This window comes from Haliaeetus albicilla, chromosome 17, assembly GCF_947461875.1.
Source record: "Haliaeetus albicilla chromosome 17, bHalAlb1.1, whole genome shotgun sequence".
In the NCBI taxonomy this organism is placed as follows: domain Eukaryota; kingdom Metazoa; phylum Chordata; class Aves; order Accipitriformes; family Accipitridae; genus Haliaeetus; species Haliaeetus albicilla.
Genome location: NC_091499.1, coordinates 25,195,787 through 25,220,414, shown reverse-complemented (window position 1 = coordinate 25,220,414; position 24,628 = coordinate 25,195,787). Strand labels below are relative to the sequence as shown.

Here is a 24,628-nt window from a genome sequence, read left to right as displayed (position 1 = left end):
CCGTAGGGCCGGGGCAACCCGGGGCGGGGGTTGCCTGGGCGGGCTCCGCGCTCCCCCCCCCCCCCCACACACACACTCCGTAACGCTGCCAGAAACTTTCCGGGGAGGGGAGAGGAGGGCGCCGGCGCGGGGAAGAAGGGGGAAGCGGGAAGGGGGGGGGGGGGGCCCCGCCGGCCGTTGGCGGCGCGGCCCGGCGGCGCGGCCCGGCCCTTACCCGTCCTTGCGGCGGGCCTTGTAGACGTGCCCGTAGGTGCCTCTGCCCACTTTGCAGCCCTCGTACTCGAACAGGTCCTCCACCCGCTCGCGCTCGGCCGCCAGCTTCGACTTGAACTCGTAGTCCATGTCTCGCCCATGGGCGGGGAGGGATGGGTAAGGGACGCGGCGGCCGGATCAGCACCCCCGGCTGGCGGAGCCCCCTCCCGGCGCCGCCATTTCCGGGGCTCAGGCGGGGGCGGCGGGCAGGGAGGTGAAGGGGAAGGCGCGGGAGGGGGGACGTGTGGGGGGGGGCGGTTTGTTTTTGTTTTGGTTTGGGGCTTTTTGGCGGGGGGAGGGGGTGCGCTCCGCCGCCACCCGCTTCAACTGGGCTCCTGGCGGCGCGGCGCGGGGGATGCCGGGAGTCGTAGTGCGGCTGCGGGCGCCGGCCCCGGCGCCGTCAGCGAGGCGCTTGTGGCGGCAGAACTACAACTCCCGGCATGCCCCGGGCCGCCCCGGCCAGGCGGCGTCGGCGCACTCGGCTCCCCGGAGACACCGAGCGTTTCAGCGGCCGCCGGGAACTTGCTGACTCTTCACATTGCGGGCAGAGGCGGGAGCGGCGAGCGCGGCCGGTCTCGGCGCCTCTCGCTGGGATGGGAGAGATGGTTGGAGGGCGGGCGGGCGGGCGCACCCCCCGCCGCCACCGCCTCACAGCGCGCACCGGCCTGCGGGGCGCCGAATAGTGCGGCAAGTTGTTTATCTCGCGAGCTGCCACTCAATGCGCTGCCCCGCCCCCCCGCTGGATGCCGTCCCCTGATTGGCCGGTCTCGCCCCGCCCTCCCCGCAGTGGCTCGGGCGGGGGTGGGACTTGACAGCCGCCCCGCCCGACTCCGGCGGGGCCGCGGGCTGAGGTGAGGCGAGCAGGGCCCGGCCCGGCCCGGCGGCTGTTCGGAGGCAGCGGCCCGAGCCCGGTGGGGTTTGCGGCGTCGGGGAAGAGCCGCTGCTCCTCGGGGGGCCCGCCCAAAGCAAACAGCTTGTCAGAGGAGCGGAGGCCTCGACCCCGTTCCCGCTGCCGGGTGGCGGCGGGCCGGCGGTGCAGGCCCGCGGCCGTTTGGGGCCGAAGGGGAGGAGCGGAGGGCCGGAGCAGGTGGAGGGGTGGAAACACGAGTTCTGGGAAACCGGCTGGAAGTATCAGGCGCTGCCGGATAGACCGCTTGTGTTCGTAGTAAGAATCACAGGGGCAGGTGACGGTGCTCGCATTCAAATCCGAGCTTATCGCCGAGGCTTTGTGATTCCGCACCGCAGCGAAGCTGCGTCCCTTCGGCCCCCCAGCACAGAGATTTTTAGACAAACACGACGCTACTCTCTCATGAAGAAGGATTTTGAGATCACAGAAATACTTAGGCCTTTTGAAATTACGTCTCTGCCTCTCTCATTCAGGGATTTCTTTGCGAAAAACATCACTCTCTGCAAGCATATTTGCATTATGGAAGCACCGTGCAGAGCTAACCAAATACCAAGGTTATCATACAAGTACATAATAATCCCTGCCTTGTGTTCTCAACCTTCATTTATAACAGTCAGCAGCAAGTGAATGAAACAGAATGAAATTAGAGAAGGGGAGAGTTAAAACAGAAGCTGTCCGTATACAGAAACCATCTGGATTCATCACCTGCCCAGGCAGCGTTAGTTACCTAAAGGGAAAGTTTTTCCACTGCCTAGCACACACTGGATGGGAGGGATGGATGAGCTGACGAGAAGCTGTCATTGCTGACAAAGCAAAGGGAGGGGCCAACTGCACTATAAGGTAAGGTACTATGTATGACTACTAGTGCATAGCTAAGTCATGAGGTCCTAACCAGAAGTTTGTTTCTCAGGCAGTGGCAGGAGTGTAACCATGTCAAAGTGATTATTTCTTCCAGAAGGCAATAGATGATTCAGAATTTCCCTTGTGTCAGGTAGCTAACAACCAACCAAAATTTCTCAGAAAACTTCATCGCTCCTTTACCAAAGTAGTATTTTCCAAAGAACTACGAGTGCTTTTCTCTGCAGTTGCAGATACAGATCTTTCTGAAGAAGGCCCGCTCGTGAGCTGGCAAATTTCCTAAACACAAGAGAGAGAACACCATTGATCTTTCAGTGCCAACGTTAAAGACGTTTGCTAAAATTAGAGCTAACCGTTTAAATTTTGGAAAGCATTCGTGTCTTTGGTCACCTAGTAATCAAAGCCAACACCGAGAAGAAAGGGACATAGATTTAAAAAGGCAAGCATGTAGCTGTAGAAGGTTATGCTACCCAGATGTATTCATCCAGTCTTACAGTCACTAGGAGTAAGGACCGCTTGCTCTTGGAAATAATAAACTCTACAAGTAGCTTCCGTTGCCCTCTTTGACCAAAAAAATAGCTGTTATTGCCCATTTTCATCATTAAGGCTTTTGTTCTCTACTCTTTCAATTCCACCCTGTAATGAAAAGACTGTCTTTTACTACAATTCATTGTATGTCCACAGCACCGGTCAGAGAGGGCTAACAGCACACCCCCTCCCATTATGGAAGCCCAGCTAGGCTGGCATTTGTAAGCCAAGGCAGCTTAATTCCCCTCTACCCTGTACTGTAGCCAGCTCCCTAGTGTTGCAAGCAGCCATTTCATTCTTCCATAAACTGATAGTGCTTTGCCAGTAAACATTTTGGCCCTAGCTGCTGCTACTGGGAGCAGCTGTCCAAGAGAAACCTAACAGCTGGAAGCCTTTTTAAAATTTCAGACCTACATCTCCCTGTGACCAGTCCACATCCATCTTTTCTTCCTGCGCAAATGCTGTCCTGAAGTAGCCTTTCCCACTCTCCTGTGTGTATCCCCTGCCAAAAGTATTTATAGACAGCAATATCATCCCATACAGCCTTTATTTTGCTGGACTAAACAAGCTATGCTCTTCTCATTCCCCTCGTGAGCCCCCCCAGTGAAAGCTGGACTGGTACAAAGCTGGTTATGGAAAACGCAGAACGTGATCTGTGCCCCGGTTCCTTCTCTCGTGACACAGCCCTGCTTCTAGTTTCTGAATCCTTACATTGGCCACATAAAAGCCATTAAAAGCATAGAATCAACTGAACAGCTCCAAGTGTAGGCCAGCTCAGAGGCCAGTAAGAATGAGGCTACCTTCTCATTTGATGAAAAAGTTTTATCAATGCATGGTTAGAAGATGGAAATGAGCACATCTGTTTCTTCTTGAGGTTGGAGCACATGGCAGGATTCCACTTGAAGTTCACAAAGGTGGAGAAAACTGGCCACACGCTGTCAGGCCTGCTGGAGAACAGCTGGCTGTCATCTCCTCTCCAGGTGGTTCCCAGAGGAGGAGCAGTGACGGGCAGCCATTTACAGAGCAGAAATGAATCTTTGAGCGGTGCCAAATGGTCTGAGAGAAAGAGGCAGAACAGCACTGTGACATTTCCATTGCTCTTCCATGTTGTAGAATAGTTGTGATACCGGTAATACGTATTTAATAGCATTCACGTTTTTTACTAATTGTATTATTCACTTCTAGTCAGAAGATAAATGACTGTAACATTTTTCATATGTAATGCCCTATCATTTGTTAATTGTGCTGATGTAGAAAGTCTGAGTAGCCCCACCAAAGAAAATAGAAAATGAGAGGCTTGCAGATTGCAAGCATGATTTTTTTCAGCCTGCCAGCCTAACTGAAGATGACGGGTTGTTGCTCATTAAAATCACCATTTCTTCAAATCTCAAGTAACTGCCCTAAAATAGTGCCCAGACTGTTGGAGAGGAAGGGTGTTTCAAGCAAGACTGAAAGTTGAGGAATTGAATATTCTCACCAGTTCTCTAAGCAATTCTCCAAGACAGATAAGACATGAATTTCTAATGTAAAAAGGAAGAATTTGGTCTTTAACACTTCAACGTCAAGAAAGTGACACACGCAGACCATTTTTCTTCTTTGCAGATTGCCTTGCGTGTAAAATACACTGGTTTTTTTTCTTTCCAGCTTGTCTTAACTTCATTCCTTGGCTTGTCATAGGCAATCTCTCACAGTTCTCTCTTTGTGTATTAGTGAGACCAAAAAATATGTGTGGGTTTTTTTAGTTTTTCTAGGCCACATCTGGAAGTAGTTGCACCTTTTCTTAACTTACTCTCTTTGTAAGCTTTTACTTGTTAATCCAGTGGGAAGTTTTGGTTTCTTAGAGATCAAGACACCATTTTTCAGTAGATCTTGAGTGGGGCATTAATAAACATATACAAACAGTGTTTACTTATGTCAGTCATATTTAAGCTGATGTTGCTTCACTTAAGAGTTGAAAGATGCATCCCAGAAGTCTGAGGAATAAGAGTAGAGAAAATTCAGAATGAATAGAGGTCTCACATGAACTTTATTATCATCTCTACAGAAGCAGAGAAAAACTAACAGTTCTGTTCCAAAAAACATAGAAATATACTTGCAATTTTTAAACATTAGTGTGAGAGTGTGAAGAGCCTAATGAAAGTAGGACACCATGTCAGAGCATTTCTTATAGGGATAGATTAGAAAGACTTCAAGCTGGCTGTAAGTTCATATGTTGTCATTCCCAGTAAAACTCTGAATTTTGGAATCTTTTATGTGAATTAACTTCTAAACACCTATAATAAAAGTATTAGCCTTATTTTATAGGTTTAGAAAATAAAGTATATAACTAAGGGGTTCTATCAAGGTTTTACAGTAAATCTAGAGAGCATGCTAGGAACGGAAGATGGGAGTCCTGACTTCTGCTCTCATGATATAATTATTTGGCTAGCTCTGGGTTTTTTTAATTCATTTTTATAGTACCATAATCCAAATAGTACTAAAATAGAAACCTTGTTCTGCTTTTCTTGAGTATATTCCAAGAACCTGATCTCAAAATAGGCTGTACTGCTTTTCACCATGGGTTTTTTCCTGAGAAAAAGAAAACCCTCACAAAATCACAAAAGCTATTCCTCACCTTCTCTTTACAGAATGGCAAGACTGAACAGTTACCTGACAAAAACAAGGGAATTCAGCATTCAGCAACTAAAAAACAGTGAGAGATGGAAAAGTAAAAGCGAAATAATTCTGCAGTGCATGGTGTGCCACAGTTCATCATTGCACAACTATGACTTAACCTCATTGCTAATCAACTAGTGTAACCACCGTATATCTTTCTTGGCATATCCACTTGCTCCCTGTGAATTGTGAGGCAAGATGCATGAGCTTATTTCATTTGGGGTACAGCATGCAGTATTGTAAGCTTGCTCCAGTTTGTCAGGAAAAAAAAACAGAAGCCAGAGGACACTATTAACTAATGTCATTGTATTCACATTTGAGAATCAGCGTGACGGCTAGTTTAGAGGGCCAGCCAATGCTTCCAAAGCAGATATTTAGAGAAAGCCGTGAATTCTAAAAACATAGAAGTTGCCCATAATTATGGAGAAAACATAAACTCTAATTCTGAATATAGGAGCCCAAAATGTCATACTTTGGAGCTGCACAGTCGGTATAACTGAGTTTCCTTGGCTTGGTTGGTATACGTGGTTTCAGTCTACCTGCATTGTTGGTATCCTCACTTCAGCACCACCATATTCCTCCTACTCTGTTTCCTTGCCGGTCATTAAAGTTTTCAGAAGCTAAAATTATTCTAAACTTCCCTGTAGAATCCACTGATCTTTTCCCATGAACTAGGAAAGACAGTAGCATGTAATGGAAAAGGAAAGATGTTTCTTTAATTATCCCTGAAGCATATGAAGGAGAATACAGCAAAACTGCACCATCTGATAGCTTTCTGAAATTAAATCCATTCCCACAGAAGAAACAGAACTGTGCTAAACAGATAACCTGAACCATATCAAGTTCTACTGTTATGTTTTCCACTGGATATAGCAAGTTTTATACCACTGTACTGGCAGAATCCATCCTAAAGACAAGCTATGGCTATAGAACAGTATTTCATGACAAGTCTATAGAACATATATAATTTATATATATAGAACTATTATACTTTAGTGTTACTCCTAGCCAAATAGATTGTGATGCCCTATTACAAGTGCAAATGTTCAAAAGGGCTTTAATAAATCATCTTTGGATAGGAGACATAGGACAAGAATTAACAAACTTCAGTTGTACCAAGTGAGATTTATATATAGGAAAACCTTTCAGTGATAAAGACACTTATATAATGAAATTGTCTGGAGATACTGTGTAATCATCAGGCTAAAGTTAAAATAATTAGATATTTTTAAGAAAAGGTTAGATAAACCTCTGTCAGAAATTTTGTAGGTAAGGTAGCATTAACGTGATGAGGAGAGCAGCTAGAAATTAGATTTCTTGTTTTAATTTCCAGCCTATTTTTCTATGGCTCTGTTATTCCATATGACATAAGAAGGAGCCTGATTTCACGGACTAACCAGTTAAAAGTCAAAAACCAAAAAAGACAGAAGTAAACCATGAGTTTTCATGACAGAAGGGTTATCCCACAAAGCATTGTACATAAAGCTGAGCTGTTCACAGTTCATAAGTGAGCTGGGAAAAGGAATGAGTGATGATGTGACAACATTTGAAGAACATATCTATCTAATAATTCAGATCTAAAGCTGATTGAAAACTACTGCAGGAGGCTCCCAGAACACTGCATGAGTGGTAGTTGGAAAGCAGTGTTCCAAAGTGCAGTATAATGCACATGAGGGTGAAAACATACAGACACGATGATGATGAACTCTAAAAGCTAGTATCACTCAGGAAAATGTCTTGAAGTCACTGTGAGTAGTTCTCTGAACAAAAGTTCAGGGCTCAGAAGTAGTTAATAGGACAAGGAAGGTAAACTCTTTCAGGAAAAGAATAAGAAAACAGCATGAAACACACTTGTATAGTACTGCATATAACTATGGTGCACTACTTGCATATTGCTTTCAGTTCTAGTTACCCCATCTCAGAATCCATATAGTAGGATTACAGTAACTTTCAGGATTGAATAACCAAAACTCAGAAATATGAAATGGCAAAATGATGGGATACAAATGTGTTAGCAGCTATTAAACACAAAATACTGCCTCTGTCTTAGTAAGTCTGCAGGACTCAGATTACTGGAAGCTGGGAAGGCATACAGAAGGGATTATTGCTATCTGCTTGCCCTTTTCATATACTCTTTCACTGTGTGCTAGATGGGCCTCTGGTCTCACCTACTACAGCCATTCTTATGATCCTATGAGGAGAGGCTAAATACGTTTGGATTTGTTAGCTGGGAAAATAAATGATTGGGAGGGGTGATAAATGATAAAAAATAAATTTATACAAAAGACATAATTAATACTGTGTCATTTTTGGCTATTATGTACCATGGTCCAGAAGAAACTTCCAGCTCAGGAATTCACTACAACACAGTTTGTTAGAAGCTGAGAAGATGTACTAACAAAAGAAATGAGCGATCCAAGAACTGAATCCCTCCTGCCTGAATGATTTTGAGCTTTGTGAAACTATGGTGGAATTAGATTTAGGCAAACCTAAGAAGAACTTGTATGACGAGAGTCTTGATATGTTACTGAAGTTCTGGTTTTCTTATTTCCACTCTAATTTTATTATTTCCTAACTCCATCCTTGCTTCAGTGGCAAAATCCTAAATTATCTAGATTCCAGAACTGTATTTACAGCCAAATAGGAAATGACAGCATCGGCTGCTGGCTCGCTATGCTGAAGAAGTTGAGCAACTCTGAATTTTAAAAGAAAGCCAGATGGTCTAATGAAAGCAGGAACCAGGGGATCCATTGTCCTGCATGGTTTTATTTCTTTTGGGACCAGGTTTTCTATCTGTAATGCAAGGCAGAATATTTCCCCATATTCAGGAAAACTTTTGGATTAAAATGTTACTAAACCTATCAGTTAGCTTTACCAGCTATGTCCATCGACCAGTAAAGAATTTGTAGTCAGGCAAATTTCAGTCAGCTGGAAAAAAGAACTGACCAAAATCTTTTTATACTTCAGGCTATGATCTTGTCACTACAACTCAAAAAAACACTATGCTGAGACAAATACCTATTGTTAATGCCATATACAGAAAAGACTAAGCACTGACTGTTGAAGCAAAAATACTTTTTAAACCCTTGCCACCAGACCTCAAAAATTTTACTGTCAAACCCCTACAGTACTTCTGGCTGGATAAAGTATCAAGGAGAAGTGACTGTGACTTTGGCCGCACAGAAGATGCAGAAACAAAAGTTGATACAATGGAAGTATGGAGATGATGCATCCATAGACAAGCACTAGCTGCTCTTACTACAGAACGTGAATGCCCTCACTGCTGAGTAAGACTTCTTATCTTGTCACTATCTTCTGTGTTATCCTCCTTCTGATTTTACACAGACATTCAGCAAAATAAAGGCGATCAAAAGTATTAAATTAATGCACCTAAGCTGAAGTACTTTCAACTGCCATATTAATGTTTCTTTGAAAGATAAAGTGCCCTTGGTTCCCTGTAGCCTCTGATAGTATATTGTGTCTGGTTGGGATGGGGTTAATTTTCTTCACAGCAGCCCAGATGGTGGTGTGTTTTAGATCTGTGACCAAAGCAGTGTTGATAACACACCAGTGTTTTAGCTATTGCTGAGCAGCGCTTGCACAGCATCAAGGCCTTCTCTGTTTCTCACTCTGCCCCCGCAGCGAGTAGGCTGACACGAGCTGACCAAAGAGATATTGCACACCATATAACATCATGTGGAGCAATAAAACTGGGGGGGGGAGTTTTTACAAAGTTGCCATTGCTTGCAGACTGGCTGGGCATCAATCTGCTGGTGGGAGGTAGTGAGTGAGCGCCTTTCCATCACTTGTTTCTTTTTCTTTCTTATGTTTCTTTCCTTGACTTACAAAACTGTCTTTATTTTGACCCATGCATTTTTCTCGCTTTTGCCCTTTAAATTCTCTCCCCCATCCCACTTTGGAGAGAGTAAGCAAGCAGCTGGGTGGGTGTTCAGCTGCTGGCCAGGGTCAACCCACCACCCATAGGAAAGCTCTGAGGAAAGAATGAGAAGGAAGTGGGATGCATCTTACTAGGCTAATTGCTTTGCCATGGCTCTCATCTTCTACTCCGTATATGGAAACTACCAAATCCCTATTGTTAGGACTGGGTGAAAGAAGTCACAGTTCATTTTCTCTTTCCCATCTACTGGTGTCAGCAAGAAGGCAGTATGGATCTCGGAAGGATTAACAAACTGGTAACAGTTCGTGTTGTGTGAACCAACCAAACAAAATGTGCTGCTTCTTCCAACCTCTAATGCAAGCATAGGCAACCTATAGCTCTTAAACCACATGAAGCTTGTGTGTGACTTCTGCAAGAGCTACACCATATGACAGATCACAGGCAGTGCAAGTACAGAAGTTCCTGCATGTTCTGTATGTCCAGCTGTCAGAAAAAGCAAACTGAAGCTGCTGAAGCCAAAATCAGCCTGTCGCCTTGCACCCAGCTCTACTCTCCAGCAGAATGCTTACCAACAGCCTATAATGTCTTTTTACAGAGTTTGCCCCCTCCTTAGCATGATGAGATGTCACATGGACTTGAGCTTTCATCTGTAATCTTCCTCAATCTGAAACTGTGGTGTTTGACTCTGCAGAGGCACAGTCCGATACCACGACAGCCAAACCAAAATCTCCCTGACTGAAGTTTTCTTACCATTGGGTAAACCTGTGGCAAAACAGGCTCCTCCACTAACCCTGTGACTTCTGAGGAACTGTCAGAATCTGGATTCTACAGATGCGTGAGCTTCTCAGGACTGTCTGAAAGCAAAAAACATGGAAAGGGGTTTTTTTTGTTCTTTATCTCACAATAAGGAGACTTAAATTTTAGGGAGTAAAATTCATACACTTTTTAAATCAAATGGAGCTTCAATAGTAACTTAATGGAGCCATGTTTACCCCAGCGTCTGTTCCAAACTTCATTGTTACCACTGGAAAAACTACATCGTATGTGTTTCAGTTTTTGTGTCTATAAAGTAGGAACAATAATATTTAGACGTCCTTAATAGGACTATCTCAAATCTAATTGGTAACTTTGGGTATTTTGAGTATTAACTATTATTTTATTATTGCAAAATGATAGTTGCTAGTGCAAACAAAACTTTCTTCATATAACCTATTGAGTCTATCACTTGCAATGGATTCTTTGGTGTAAGACAAAACACAAGGAGCTGTAACTTTAGCATGCTTGTTATAGAAGCAAGCATGCTTGAAATAGAAATAATTGGGATATCAATGGTAACAGAAACAATAGCAGTAGACTAGCATCAGATTACCAAATTGTTCTCAGTAGTGAAATCCTGAACACTGTATGTAGTGAACTGGATGCTTACAGAACAGAGGATAAGCCAATATAAAAAAAATTTGTTTCAATGATGACTGTTGTGCTGATTACACTAAAAATCCATTTTGAGTGCCAAGCTCACTTCAGTCTGCTTAATTTTGATGTGTTGCTTTTGACTCAGGTCATTCCCAGGTAGAGTGTTAAGGAGTGGCAGAAATGAAACCCTGGCTTCTTTAGATCTGCGTCCCATTCTTCATCCTTTCCCGGTGTCCACAGCTCTGGCTCCCTGCCCGTCATCAATCTTCCCTTCCCCCAGCACCCACAGCTCCCTCCTCCTGCCTCCCAGCTACCAGCTGGGTGAGAACCAAGGGGATGTGGCTGCTTTTGAGCTAGGCATGTGCTGGCTGCCAGCAAACTAAACATAATAAATAACCTTTGAGCTCGGGCAACAGCCTTTTAGTCACGGTAATAATTTGAAGGAACTAGTCTTTCCTTTACTGAGCTGTTACATTTCATGAACCTTGGAGGAATTTCATAGCCTGAAGTTTTCTATTTCTGCATCAAATGTAACTGAAATGAACTCATAGGTTCAAAAGTTATTAGAGAGGGTCTGACAAGATGAGTAGGCAAACAGCGTACCACCTAAGCCCTGCTTCCTGAGGCTTACAATCACGGAGAAATACCCTTTGACACTATAATAGATACAATTCCCAGTAGTTTATAAATAAAGTTTGAGGATGGAAAGTCTGGGCAATATGCAAAATATTGGTCTCCGGAGTTTCCATACCATTTACAACATTCAAGGGAAATCTCCAAAGAATCACGGCAGGAAAATCTGCAGTTGTTTTGATTTATTGGGATTAATACAGAAACTAGTAGAGACCAGGTTCTCATTTCAGGAGCCAGAACATGAGTCTTTGTTAAATGTCTCTGCTGCAGCAGCTAGGCATCATTTCCCAAACATATAAAATTGTAGTTCGTTATCAGAACCTGTGGGGGGTTATTTGTAAATTAACAATTCATATGTCATACTATACAACCCTACTGAATGAAAGATTTTCACTGCCTTTAGGACTTCCTGCATATGAAAGATCTACTTGAACACCCACAGGTGAGAATCATATGCTGTGTATGTATGAGTGTATTTTCTGCCTTTATTAAGTGCATTCTTTTTTCACATTTCCAACATCCTAGACACTATCCAACTTAAATTCAGATACAAAAAGAACTGGTTTTGGCACAGTGCAAGTAACTTGATACCTGTTGTAAAGTCTGATAAAATTGCATGCTTTCTTTTGTGTGTAATCTCTTTTCCTTGATATCACTTAAATATTGATACCACATGTCATCCTTATCCTTCACAGAAAACATTGAAAGGGGGAGGTGTGGAAAGCCAAACATCAAATTCACCTTGATAAGACTTTGATGGAAAGAAGACAAAGACATAAGCTGAACTCAGTGGCATTACAAATTGATTTATTTCTGTCTATCAATAATTCAGATTTCATTGAAGGTATGTCAGGTCACTGAAATGGTAAAAAAACCCATCTAGTGTCAAAAAGATGTTTAAGAAGAACTTAATGCCTGAAAGCAATCTGGTGGTCATACCAATTCTGGATGAACTGAAAATGGAGGAATAAATTTGGCAAATTACTGATGAGCAAACAATGTGCAGTGATTATAGCTCGTATTGGTCAGGCAGCAGGGCGCGTAATACACTTTCACAGAGAAAGGAGGTAATAGAGAAGTTCTGCACATCTCTGTGAGAAACAACATTGAAAATAAAAGATGGAGGAAAGCCCCAGAATATGGGGAATTTGATTTCCCAGCTCAATCTGGTCACACATAAAAAGCAGATTGAGGTGTTGTGCCATGACCACTGCAGAGCTTTCAGCAGGCCAAATGCCGTAAAATCCCCCTCAGGAGCTCTTTCCTACATACAGAAGCTATATGGACTTAATTCAAGCGATATTAACTAAACAAGTTCAATTTTTGTGTGTGGTTTCTCTTATATTGACTTAAAACTATTTTTATCTGTTTGGTTTATGACTATACATTTAGACCATAAGCACGAATTAAGTTTGAAAACGGTTGCTCCAGAGTTGTTACTACTCCCCAGCCCTTCATTGCTCACCTTTTACAAAAGGCCATTTCCACCCACAGCTCTGCCAGCCTGCTCCAGAATGGGTCCCTCGGTGCCAACAAGGCTGGTGAACCACCGCCAGTGAAGCGTCCAAGGGGACAAGCCAAGGAGCACCTACACAACAGATGTGGGTGCAGGAACCTGCTGCTGGATGGTGACAAGCAACGAGACGTTTTATCTTCATCTGTTCCAGCTATGTTGGGAAGGAGATGGCAGTCTTCTGCCCTGCTGACAGCTAAACCAGTACAAACAGATCTAAACCATGCTAAAACCTTCCCTGCGCACAGCCTTTTGTGCTGTACTTGCTATATTGATTTGGAAATCGATACCGCTAACCTGGTAACCCCCTTGCGCAAACATATTTATAGCATTCTAAAGGTTTTTTTTTCCCCTGATGTGATATTCCTGTTGATTTATCTCTAATACAATAAATTGTTTTATCATAATCTACAGCAGGAAGTTGTGTTGCATCCTGAGCCAATATATAAGCACAAAAGAAGATAAGTATCTTTATCTACGTCTTTTCTTTATCATCTCACAAGACCATTTTAATTTAATCTTATCTAATTATACTGTAATGTAAAATAGTGCAATTTTTAAGTAGTTCTAGGAGGCTTTTATTAGCCTAATGCAGAAAAAGGAACATCAAATAACGACTGAGCAGGGCCAAATGAAGCTGCAACATAGCTGGGAGGGACAGGCTGTAAGTTATTGTGTTGTTCCCATGCTATGTGGCATGGAGTGTGCCACACTGAGGGGTACGAATAGCCCCCGACTGTAGCCAGGTCTCCTGAATGCCCTTTTGTGGCATTTGAAAGGATACAACTTGAAACCAAGTAAACAGCAGAATAAATGGATAACTTCTGATATTAAAATCCTTCAGTCCCAACATTGTATTTATTACATAATATACTTCTAAATGATGCTCCTTATTTAAAAAAAAATCTTCCTTGAGAAACCTACCCAGAATTCATTACTATATGCAAATATATATTGAATGCATAAATATATAACATAAAATTATCTTCTTCTAACCATAAGATTGCATTAACAGGGGTAAGGTCGCTTCCTGCTTTGATTCGTCTATCTGTACATTTGCTTTGTGGGCATGCTTTATAGCAGTATTACATGTTACCAGTTTTATAACTGGTGAGTTATTGCCCAAAGTGTAACCTCCAGGTGCAGTTTAGCACCGTGCCTTCTGTGTGTTTATGTACCGTCATAAGGCTCTGCTCTTCCCTTTCAGTTTGCATGAATCATGAAGTCCTCAGAACTTGCTGTCCTGCGGAGTGGAGTGAGCTGTAAAGCTATATACATGCACAACAGACCTGGAGAACCAATACTTGCAGGCAAGTAATGCATATTCAAGTACTTGCCAGTGCCTATGGGCACATGGTGGGCAAGTAATCCCATACTGTGGCTGTCAGCCACCCAAGTCCCTAATAGGGTAAGAACTGAACGACAGCCTTCCCAAAGGCAGCATCAGAGTTAGAGACTTCAGAAGTGGCTTAATACTTGGTGGAAGCTCCACCTAAGCACTCTACTCATCTTAGGAACGCAAATATTTTGCAGCACTGATTCTGGTAGGAGCTTCCTTCTTTGTAATCTTATAACAAATACAAATCCAATCATTTTATCCTGTGGGACAATTTCTGCATGAAAGCAGCAAACTCCAATATCTTTCTTAGCCAGAGGATTTGAGGCTTAAGTCATTCTGAAAGCTCCACTGTAATTAATATAAAAAAAGAAAGAGCCTGCTAATATAAAAAATAGCAAGCCCAGGATATGCAGGCAAGAAGCTTAATTTCTTGATTTAAATAATTTAGATACAGCATTTAAAAAAATTTAGAGAAGACGTAAGAAAGATTGTACATTAAGACATGAATCTATCTACTATTTCGAGCCAAGGTTCTGTTTACCGGAATAAAAACATTTTGACAGACAGTTACCAAAAAGAGGTGGCAGGAGCTGATATCCTTTTAATGATGGTATATTGCGTAAGGGTATCCCAGAGTAGAGGCAAATTCTGGGACTGCACTCTGACAGCCATAATAATTATTTAATCCTGCTGGAGTTAACGGGTTTACTGCTACCCTTCCCTGTTTTTCCTGTAGAATAACCTTGCGTAACAGAGTTTAATGGAAAATGTACATGTCTTCCCAGCTCAGGAATCAGAAACTCATGAGAAGGACCCTGAAGACAAACTAGCCCTGAAACAAAAAACAGTGCTTCCTGCTAGAAGTCAGGACACAAAGAAAACTTGACCTACACCCTGTCACGGAAAAGGTTTGGCAAGACATGACTCCACACCATTCAGCAACTCAAAACAACTGGACCATTTGGTACTCTGGGTGGATAGGCTGCAGTAAGTCCCACTGTCGCTGCGCTCCCTTGCATAGTAGAGGCCACCTTGCACCATCATCCTTGTTGATAGAAAATAAGGGAGTAGTATATCCCTTTTTTTCAAAACAGATGATCTCAACTCCTGGCATAGAGCATTTGATGTGCATTTCTCACTACCCTGAGTTCAAGTGGATTAACGTGTGGCTGTGCTGTACCAGGGATCACAAACTGTGAGCCTTCACATTATCTCAGTGAGATGCCTATCTGCTACCGCATTTATGCAGAAAATGAGGGAATGCTCAGCAGCTGGTCCAAGGTGTGTCCCTGACAGACATAAATACCTTGTAGCCACACATACTGTGTTAAATCAGTACAGGGAGTGACATGCCCCAGAAGAGCTAAACAAACCCAATGCTCAGAGTATCAAATTTGAGCACAAGCTTTGCCATTTCTTGAAAGAAGTCCCATTGGAGGTAGGGTGTGACAGGAAGATAATCTGTCTTTTAACTGACAGACTTAAGGTGTTGTATGAGAGCCAGTTGTGACTTCCAGACATTTAGCATGAAATCCAGAGAATAAGGAATTTGTTGTCTCTATTGATTTTTGAACCAATGTAGCACCTAAGCTGTGTGTAGACATATTTTTAGAATGGTTTCAACCTTTCCATAGTCCCCCTATTATCAGTTGCAATTACATGGCAAAATTAACCACTTTAGTCTCATACTAAGAATGCTACTTTTGTTATGTTTATTACATTATCCTATATACTGATAATAATCATACCTACTCTTGCTTTTTTTGTACTGGTGTTTTCCCTTAAATGTACTTGTGTCATTTAAAAAAATCAATAGCTGTATTATCTTCAGATTGCCTAGCCTATTGTGGCACTGTAAGAAACTAGGTTTTGGAAATAAAATGTTAAGCCACCCAAAGCCACTGCAGTTAATCAAATTTAACACCTGACTAAACTGAGCTCACCCAGATCTTTTGGTAGGATTGGGAATAAACAATCCTGCTCAAGTAATTCTGTTGTATTACATGAGAGCCCATTAGTAGCTGCAGTTTCTATTAAAGCTGGATGTAATTCTAGAAGCCAAAGGCCCTGTTCAAGTTTAGGAATAGTTTGTACCTCTCATTTCTCTGGTACAGCAGGTCTTGGAAGGGCCTACCGTTTACTTTTCTGTGACCTACAGACAGACTGTTGATCATAAATCTATTTGCTTTTAATTAATATATCATCGTGAGAAGCATATGAGAGGAGATTGCAGAGAGTATGCTCTGCTGGTCGACCTCCATAGTGATGCCATAGCACTGAGTTGCTTTTTATTTATTCTCTTGAACCTGTAATATGAATGTACATACTCTACCACAAGTAAAGTGTTAACTTTTGTCATAGTTATCCATATTTCCACCACCAAACTGATGTGAAAACTCAGCTTTTGTGTTGCCTGAATAACATAATCCCCCCAAACAACTCACACTTGAAATGGAACAAAAACCCTCACCTCTGAAGAGCAAGCAGAGAGCAGAGTGTTAATGCAGGGCAGGCATCAGTGTGGAGAGCCAGGTGTTCTTTGAAACAGAGTGGGATTAGAGACAGATTCCCAGAGTCAAGATGAGTACAGCAAGGAAAGGGGACAGGAGCTCAAGGATGTCCTACTGCATTTTACTTTAAGAGGTATGCTTTTTTCTTTGTGGCAATGCTTGAACTTGACGTTTCTCTCTTAAAAGGAACAGCCTTTTCTTGTCTTTTGTGGCTCAGCATAACAAAGGAACAGGCTTTTAATGGTAGCTTGCTTTTCTTTGGCTTTCAGACAAGGGAAAAATTCTGATTTCCTCAGAATATATATTTTACCCATAGAAAAATGGTCTTTTTTTCTTCCTGGATCCTTTTTGATCCCTCCACATAATTTTCTTAAGTTCCCATGTTTTCTTACCTTCACTCTGTGAAGATATGCCCTTGGATCTTCCCAGCACATATGGTTGGGAACCTGCAACTGTGTGTACCTGGGCCTTTGTCACTGCTGGGGACATTATGGTGGTCACAACCACTGCTTCCTGTACGAAGTTTTACACTGACTACACTGTTCCAGTGCTCATACTTTTAAGATCCCCTTTATCAGTTCCCCCTTTCATAGGACTCACGGGTAATCCCCAGCAATTTAGCATCCCTGCAGCAATGCCTTTACCCAGAGCAAGCTGTCTGGAACAAGACAGACCTTCCTGCAGGGAAAAAGTCTCAGGAATTTCCAAATTCCTTCTCCTTCCTGTTACTGAGCAAATCTAACGACCTCTCCTTTGACAGAGGGTCCTAAAAAAACACAGCCTCCGTAATTGCTGAAGGACAGATGCAGATTATGGGGGAAAACGGGTTAAACAAGGGCTAATACACTTCCAGAGCCTCTTTATTCCCCAGAGAATGCTGACCAGGAGCATACACAGTAGATGGACAACATCCTGGGGAGATCACAGGAAAAATCCTGTTGCTGAGAAACAATATCCTTCAAGAAAAACAGAAAGGCAGATAGGTGCATCTGTTGTCAATCAGCTCCTTAGACAACAAGTTTAGGAGTCGTGGAGCAAAAGCAACAAGCCTTCCCTGAGGCTCAAATTCCTCCTTGGAATTTCTCAAACATCCATGGCTGCAGAGCTGTAATTCCTGGTCCGCTCTGCGAACAGCAGCTATTGCCAACCTCTTTACCAGCCGGGAAAACAGCAAAACTGTGACTACCTGTACAGAAACCATACTGGCTTAGCAGTACATGAACAGGTTTAGCCCATTGATCAATCTAACAAAACAACAAAGCATTGATCGATTCCCGATCACGTACGTACTCAGGCATTGACTTTTGTTTGTTTGCTTTCAATAAGCATATTTAAATTACAAAATTAACTTCCTGCAGAGTTGTCTACAGTACCAATTCAGCTTTTCTCCCTGAGAATGTAAAACTGCAGAGTACATTACCACTACACCGACTGCTTATATACTAATGTTAAAAGCAATCAAACCCCATCAGTTTCCTTATCGTAAGAATGGGTTTGCTTTGCAATGACAATGATGACTGAATAGCAAAAGCTTCTGTAAAAACATTTGTATTTAAAGCTTGAGCACATCTCCTTGTCCAACACCCTAGTCCTTAGGGCTCTCAGTTCGGGCTCCCCGCTCCCTCCCCATTCCTAGCTGCCCCAGGTATCCAATGCACCTCGTCCCTAACTCCAGGCAGCCCCATCTGCCTTGCCCTTTACTTGTCCTTCTGGACTTACTGCAGGCAACGTGGTTCTCACCACTCTGGCCCCCTGCTCCCCTGGCAGTTCTTGCAAGGAGAGCAGGGCCTGAAGTGATGAACTCCTGGGAGGGGGGAGAGAAGGGGAGGGAACCTCAGGGAGAATGTTCTGGCCATATAGAGAGTGCATCCACATCAGTGTTTTAGTTTGGAAGATCTTTTGTTCTGCAGATCCATTCCAGAGGTGTGCATTGTGATCATGTGTGTGGCAGCAAGAGGAGGACCCTCCAGAGGTACCCCGCATCCGTGGTGGATGTTCGCTTTGCTTCCAAAGGGTGTTCTTGTGCTCCTGGATATTTTGAAACCCTCCCTCAGCCTCTGGGCTCTGACCTCAAACCGAGGAGAATTCAGTAATCAATGTAGTTAATTTGAAACTGATTATTGTTTCTAAGGTCCATAATGGGAAAACTGACTATCAGTGAACAGCCCTCCTGAGAACAAAACTCTACAGGGATCTAATGGTTCCTTCCCTTAACCACACAATGCCGTAGTAACTGACAGGATGTTTGCCTCCGCAACCTGCCAGTCTACTGCCGTGCTTTCCCTATTGCTTAAAGCAGGCCTCACAAAACCTGAACTAAAAGTATGCAACAGTTACACCAGCATGCATATGTCACTCAGACTAGGCTTAATAGGATGTGTCACTTGTCAATTTTAAGTAAGTCATCCAAATTTACCTTGCATTTGCTGAGACAAGTGTTGAATCTCTTTTTTGTTTCTGCATTTGGGAAGCAAAGGCTAAGTTTCACTATCCACGCTTCAATAAAAAACAGTCAAAGAAAAATGTTTCTTGTAAGTACTGCATATCTTCCTTGATCAGCCAAGGTTTACATCATGGACAGATATGCCCATTTGTATTCAGAGGATGCAGACTCAGGATGCGTCCAACCTATTTCCCTACCACAACCTCGTCATCCCCTGCTTCAGATCCCTCTGTTCCCCAGGCACCACCCTGATTCATAATCTCAAGAAAGTAGGAGATGCTTGATGATCTTGCAGACCTGCATGACAACTGTTTTCACTGTGGATTTTCCAACCCAATTGATTGCCCACTATCTGGTAAGCAGGCTAGCATTGCTAACTTCTACAGCATGACTGTCGTTTGCTTATCTGTCATCAGAGTGGCTCTCACTCTGGTGTCTCTTTGATGAAGGCCAGGGTCACTACCTCTTCAGCATACAATTTCATTTATGTGGCTTTCTTCACTCTGAATTTCTTCATCCACTGCTAGTCACCCAAAACCTGCAACGCACAATTTCACATTCTGGTGTGGTTTTTTAGGCCCAGAAACATTGGTCCATAGTGCGAAGTTATTTTTTCCTCCTCCCCAAAATTTCATCATTCTTGTCCCATCACTAATCACCATTTTAGAAGGACTTGCTTCAGTTCCATATATATGAAAGTTATGCAAACCAGAACTGTAAGGTACATAACCTTTTACAGATCTCATGCTGATGGCAGAAGGAAAAAAGCAAAGTATGGATTTTTGTTTAAAAAAAAGAAAACCTGTATTTTAGAAAACACTGTGCAATGGAGAATTGTGGGAAACTGATTCTAATACCTTGACACTGGAAAAATCCTGCACTGAGGAGTGCAGTGCAAGTTAGCACAGGGAGACCTCCTCACATTTTGGTGTGGCTCCACCCAATACAGCCACACTGGGTGAAACTGGGTTGTGTCAGGCTGTATGACTGTACTCCGATGTTGCCGTGTCAGCTGCTGTAGGCTGACAGCATACTTTCTTGTGTAGTCATATCTTTAACCCTTGGGATTGTCAGTTAACTCTGCTTTGACTTGCAGTCTAGAGAACTAGCTCAGATGCAGACATCAGTACTGCAGACATCTAAAGTTAAATAATACAAATTCCAGTGGTAATGCTGTAAAGATGGAAGACAAATGCTCTCAGATCAATGTTCAGCAGGGGTCTTTGTTGCCATTCTTTAAAAATTTTCTAAGAAACTTACTAATACTTTCTCTCCCGTAAAAATGCATCAATCTTTCAATCCTTGAAACAGAAAGGCATGCTTTTATGCAGCCATTTCACACAGCATTCATGCAAAATTCTTAGCAGTTTAAAGAAATTATATTAATAAACTATTCCATAGATTATCATTTATTATAACATAGTTTGTAGTATTCCTGAAAATGTGTAATAAAACTATTGCTGTTGCTGCACAGGCAGTTCTGTTCTCGGCTCACTCTTCCCCAGACTGGCCATACAGTTTTACTGTCACCCTTATGCTACTCTCCCTGTAGAACAAGTAGACCCTTTGGCGTGCCTAGAAAATTTAATGAATCCTTGTCTAAAATAGGTCGGGTGATTCATGCCCTAAACCTACCTGTTCTTCCACGTTGACCATCAAGGGAAGCCCTGGATGACACATCTTACTTATCAACATCTGCATTGCACATGGAAAAGTTAAATGAGATTAATTTCTCTGGTGGTGTCTGTAATTGCTTCAGACATTTCATAGCAAAAATGAAACACATGACACCTTCCAAAGAGCTGAAATACATGTTTTTTGAAAGCTGATAAAGGACTTGAAAGTTCTTTGACCAAAGGAAAATATTGATCAGCCTTTTCACAAATCTTTTCGCCATGGAGTGATTAACGTCTTAGAACTATCCACAAAGTAAATGCACACAAACACAGTTGAGAAGAACACACCATCGGGGAAAGGTGCAGGGATCTGGAGCAGATAATCTGAGGCAGAGGAAAAAGGCAGAACCTGGACAGAACTTACTGAGGGTCTATATAAAGAACATTTTCTAGTTTCTGCATAAAATTCAACATGGAAAGTTTCTCAAACTGATATATATCCTATTCTAGGCTAGAAAATGAAACTGAGAAAACAGTAAAACTTTATCACTCTAGCAGTCATGACAAATGACATAGTGTTAGCATGCTGAATTACATTATTTTCCTGACATAAACAGACCTGGATACAAAGAAAGATAAATAAATTCTTAGATTACCTGTCTAAATCTTGCCATTTCCCTTATAAAACTAGAGATTGAAGAAATTGTCTGAATTAACTTCTTGCTCTAAGTCACAGAAAAGAAATCTGAAGTAATGTTTGTACATGATGCTTTACAATTTGAAGAACTAATTTGAAGTTATTAACCTCTTGTACCCCAACTATGTCGGGTGACTATGAGTCAAGAAGATCAGTACCATCTCCTACCATTGTTTATATATCTGTCACCCTTACTACAAGGAACAAGTTTCCTTGTTGGGGGCAAGTTTGGATATAGAGTATCCTGATCAGAAGAGTTCTTCAGATGAAAAGCCTTGAACGCCTTGCTGAAATATGAATTAGAGAGACCGGAGAGATGGTAGGTAGGAGAAGAAAAGAGATTTTTTTTTTAATGTACAATCAAGTTATATTATATGTTGCAAGTACTAAGTTAAAAAAAAAATCAAATTATTATGATTAAACTGATTGTATTTCTTAAGATGTGCTTTTTTTCATACCCAGGCAGCATATATTCTATAACTGCACACAGAATGAATCACTAGTAAGAGATACTCTCTTGATCAAATGATAAAAAGGCTCCTGCACTTGCCATTAGCAATAAGTGTATAAAAGTTCAATGTGTCTTCTACCACAGTTGGCTTAGCCAGTGCACAAATTCAAAGCTGCAACCAAAGGCAGTTGTGCAATTTAGACCTTAGCTAGTATTTTGAAAACGTAAGAGGGAGGGGTATTATTAAACTACTAAAGAAATATTTATAAAAAGTAAGGGCACAAAGTACACTCTGGTTTAATCAAGGACTACTGATCCATAGCAAAAACAGAAAGGAGTGCAGTCATGAAAAACTGGCACTTTTTGCCAGTACCTTGTTGGAAGTTATGATCATCTCCACTTATGTACCACTCTGTGTAAAAGCTTTGCCTTCCAGTCTCTGAAACAGCTAGATTAGTTTTTCGTATCATCCAAAAATATGCCCTCTGTCACGATTTATCCTAGAGCAACTTTCAGAAATGAGTCACGACCTTTGTTTAAAGGTTTTATTTTTGAAATGCTGACACCAGCTTAGCTGTAGCATTGTCAACAGGGAATGCTAGTACAGACAGACTTAAATGATGCTGTCATGTAGAGTAGAATAAATTATTTCAATTGTAAATCAGCTAATTATACATTAAATCTGGTATCTACTCCTCTTTGTTATAAGAAAGCTTTTTCCTGCTATGGATGAAATATAGCAGTGTGCATAAAGCCATGTAAAGAGCTATTTTGTTTTTATCATATCAATATCGCTCAGTGTCTCATTTTAAGATTTGTATTTCTATTCATGTGATAGCCTCCTGTTTTCTTTTGGCTTCAGTTTCAGAGTTTTAAGATTTTGAATGTACACACTGACAAATATCCCAGAGGTCAAATCCCAATTTATTAATGACTGAAATCTCATTATTTTTGAACAAATCTCATTAGTTTAAGACCTAACGGGTGTTTTTTTATGCTTAGGCTTATTAAAATTGATAATAATATAATCAATGTAAATCCTGTCTATATATAAATGAGCAATTAGAAACTAAGCAATTACAAGCTATATAAATATTTTTTTTCATTACTTTTGTGATAAATACGATGGTATTTTCCCTGCGGAAGGTTGATTATAAATCAGTCACTATCAGATGTCCCTGCAGAAGCGACCAGTATACAGATGAGACAGCCTGGCTTTCTTCAGTCAAGTCAATAAGGAATGAACATGTTTTACCTCCAAGACAGACTAAATGAAAGCAAGAGAAATAATGTTTTAAACTGAATTCTGGATACACCTATGCACTCTTGGGAGAAACATGGCTTTCAGTGTTTCAGTGTTGTCTCCCCGAGAATCCTTTTAGCTTTGACCATAGGCCTTGTATATAGGCTCATAAAAAAAGGGGTGCACCTTTGTTTACTCTGTGTAAATAAACCTCCTCCGTGTGGTTTACACCCCATCCTTCCCAGGTTGGTTCCTTCAGATAAAGTTTTCTATACAGTCCAGTCTGGGTATTTGAAAAGATGAAGCTTTGTCTTTTTCTTAAAGTACAAAAAAATTTTGCATTTTTTTCTGAAACAAATAATCTGTTTTCCCTTTGCCTACTGCACCTTTCTTGGTTTAGCTACTTATCAGAAGATAATGGAGAGGTCTCAGATATGAATTCTTAACAATCTACATCAAGGAAATGAGACAGAAACTTTAATAAAAAACTCTTATGTGTTCATTCAGTATTTAACTATAGTACATGCCAATGCAATGAAATAATTTAACTAAAATATCTAATTTTTTGTAATGTTTCTCTTGTTCTCTCACCATGAGCAGATGGAGGGGAGAGGGCTAGAACAGATACAACCTGAATTCCTATTGTAAAAATAAGCAGAATAAAATTTTCTTTTGACAAAAAATCATAAATAAGAACAAAGGGCACAGTTCATTTTCCTCCCTCGAACCCCTCTCTGAAGGTCAGTTCTGATTCTCCTGTATCCCAGTGACAGATGACAATAGATAATACTTTAAATTACCTTTTCTTCCTCTCAAAGGAGCTAAGAGGAATCTGCCTTTCTCATTCCATCATACATGCTAGAACTTCGTAGATTAGTATCTTCATAGATTTGTGTACTTCTACCAACTTCAATTTTAAAACGTGTAAATGTTTGCAGGAGCAAGGTCTTTTTTTGCATATTGACTTCCTTTAGACGGGACTAAAATGACTGATCTGACCAGGGGTGTTAGGAGATTGTGAAAGGGGAGAAAGTATGAGTTTTGCTTATATGTGTAAGATTTCTATTGACTGACAGCTCTGTTTTCAAGTGCCACAGGAAGACTGGGGTCATAAGGAAAGCTGTTGCTTTGCCTCATTTAGTAAGGCAATCTTGGATGTTTTTAGGATCAGAAACGGTAATTTTCTTGCTTTGTATTAGTGACTGCAAATCAATGTTGCTTCAAAGATACAACTGATGCCATAGGGCAGAATAAGGGATGTTTTAAGTGAGTACTTTCATTGTCAGGAACACAACTGCAAAACATCTCAAGCAGCAGTTTCCATGTACTTTTTAATTATCCAAATGTATGGACTGACACAAGTTTTTAGAACACTGAAAAAATAACATCAGTAAAGAAAAAAGCAGGATTACCAATTCTCCTTCTTCAGTCCCTCTTTGAAGATCACCTGTAACTAGTTTAGTATATGGTTGAATAATACCATATATTTAGTAAATTAGGTACAAATAGAAAGTGAAGTAGAAGGTTAACTACAACTAAGCTAAAAGCATTTATAAGTAATCTTCATAGATAAAGACAAAACATTCACATTGTAATCTTTACATTGTGAATTACATTTGTTATTGCATTCAGTGCATTATATTAATTAAATGCATATGAAAAAGTGTATAGG

The 24,628-nt window shown here is 41.5% G+C and overlaps 1 protein-coding gene and 2 long non-coding RNA genes across 6 annotated transcripts in view; 1 reads left to right on the top strand and 2 right to left on the bottom strand.

The window, feature by feature from the left end:
• Window positions 1-447, bottom strand: part of CDK19 (cyclin dependent kinase 19) — a 127,012-nt gene extending 126,565 nt beyond the window's left edge. The window contains exon 1 of the mRNA XM_069805078.1: window positions 215-447. Within this exon, the coding sequence (XP_069661179.1) occupies window positions 215-342 (128 nt within the window). The 5' untranslated portion in view covers window positions 343-447. The remainder of the gene's footprint in view (window positions 1-214) is intronic.
• On the top strand, window positions 235-24,628 carry LOC138689586 (uncharacterized). Of its 4 annotated transcripts, XR_011328480.1 has the most exons (8): window positions 235-369; window positions 5,173-5,252; window positions 11,548-11,586; window positions 11,840-11,988; window positions 12,639-13,767; window positions 13,865-13,967; window positions 14,782-21,581; window positions 22,860-24,628. It is a non-coding gene; the product is annotated as an uncharacterized lncRNA (long non-coding RNA). The 4 variants fall into 4 exon arrangements; XR_011328482.1 differs by lacking the exon at window positions 22,860-24,628 and having other exon boundaries at window positions 5,173-5,237; window positions 14,782-15,893; XR_011328481.1 differs by lacking the exon at window positions 22,860-24,628 and having other exon boundaries at window positions 13,845-13,967; window positions 14,782-15,893.
• On the bottom strand, window positions 3,706-12,705 carry LOC138689588 (uncharacterized). The gene is made up of 3 exons (XR_011328484.1): window positions 12,610-12,705; window positions 9,849-9,952; window positions 3,706-4,518 (listed from the first exon to the last, which is right to left on the bottom strand). It is a non-coding gene; the product is annotated as an uncharacterized lncRNA (long non-coding RNA).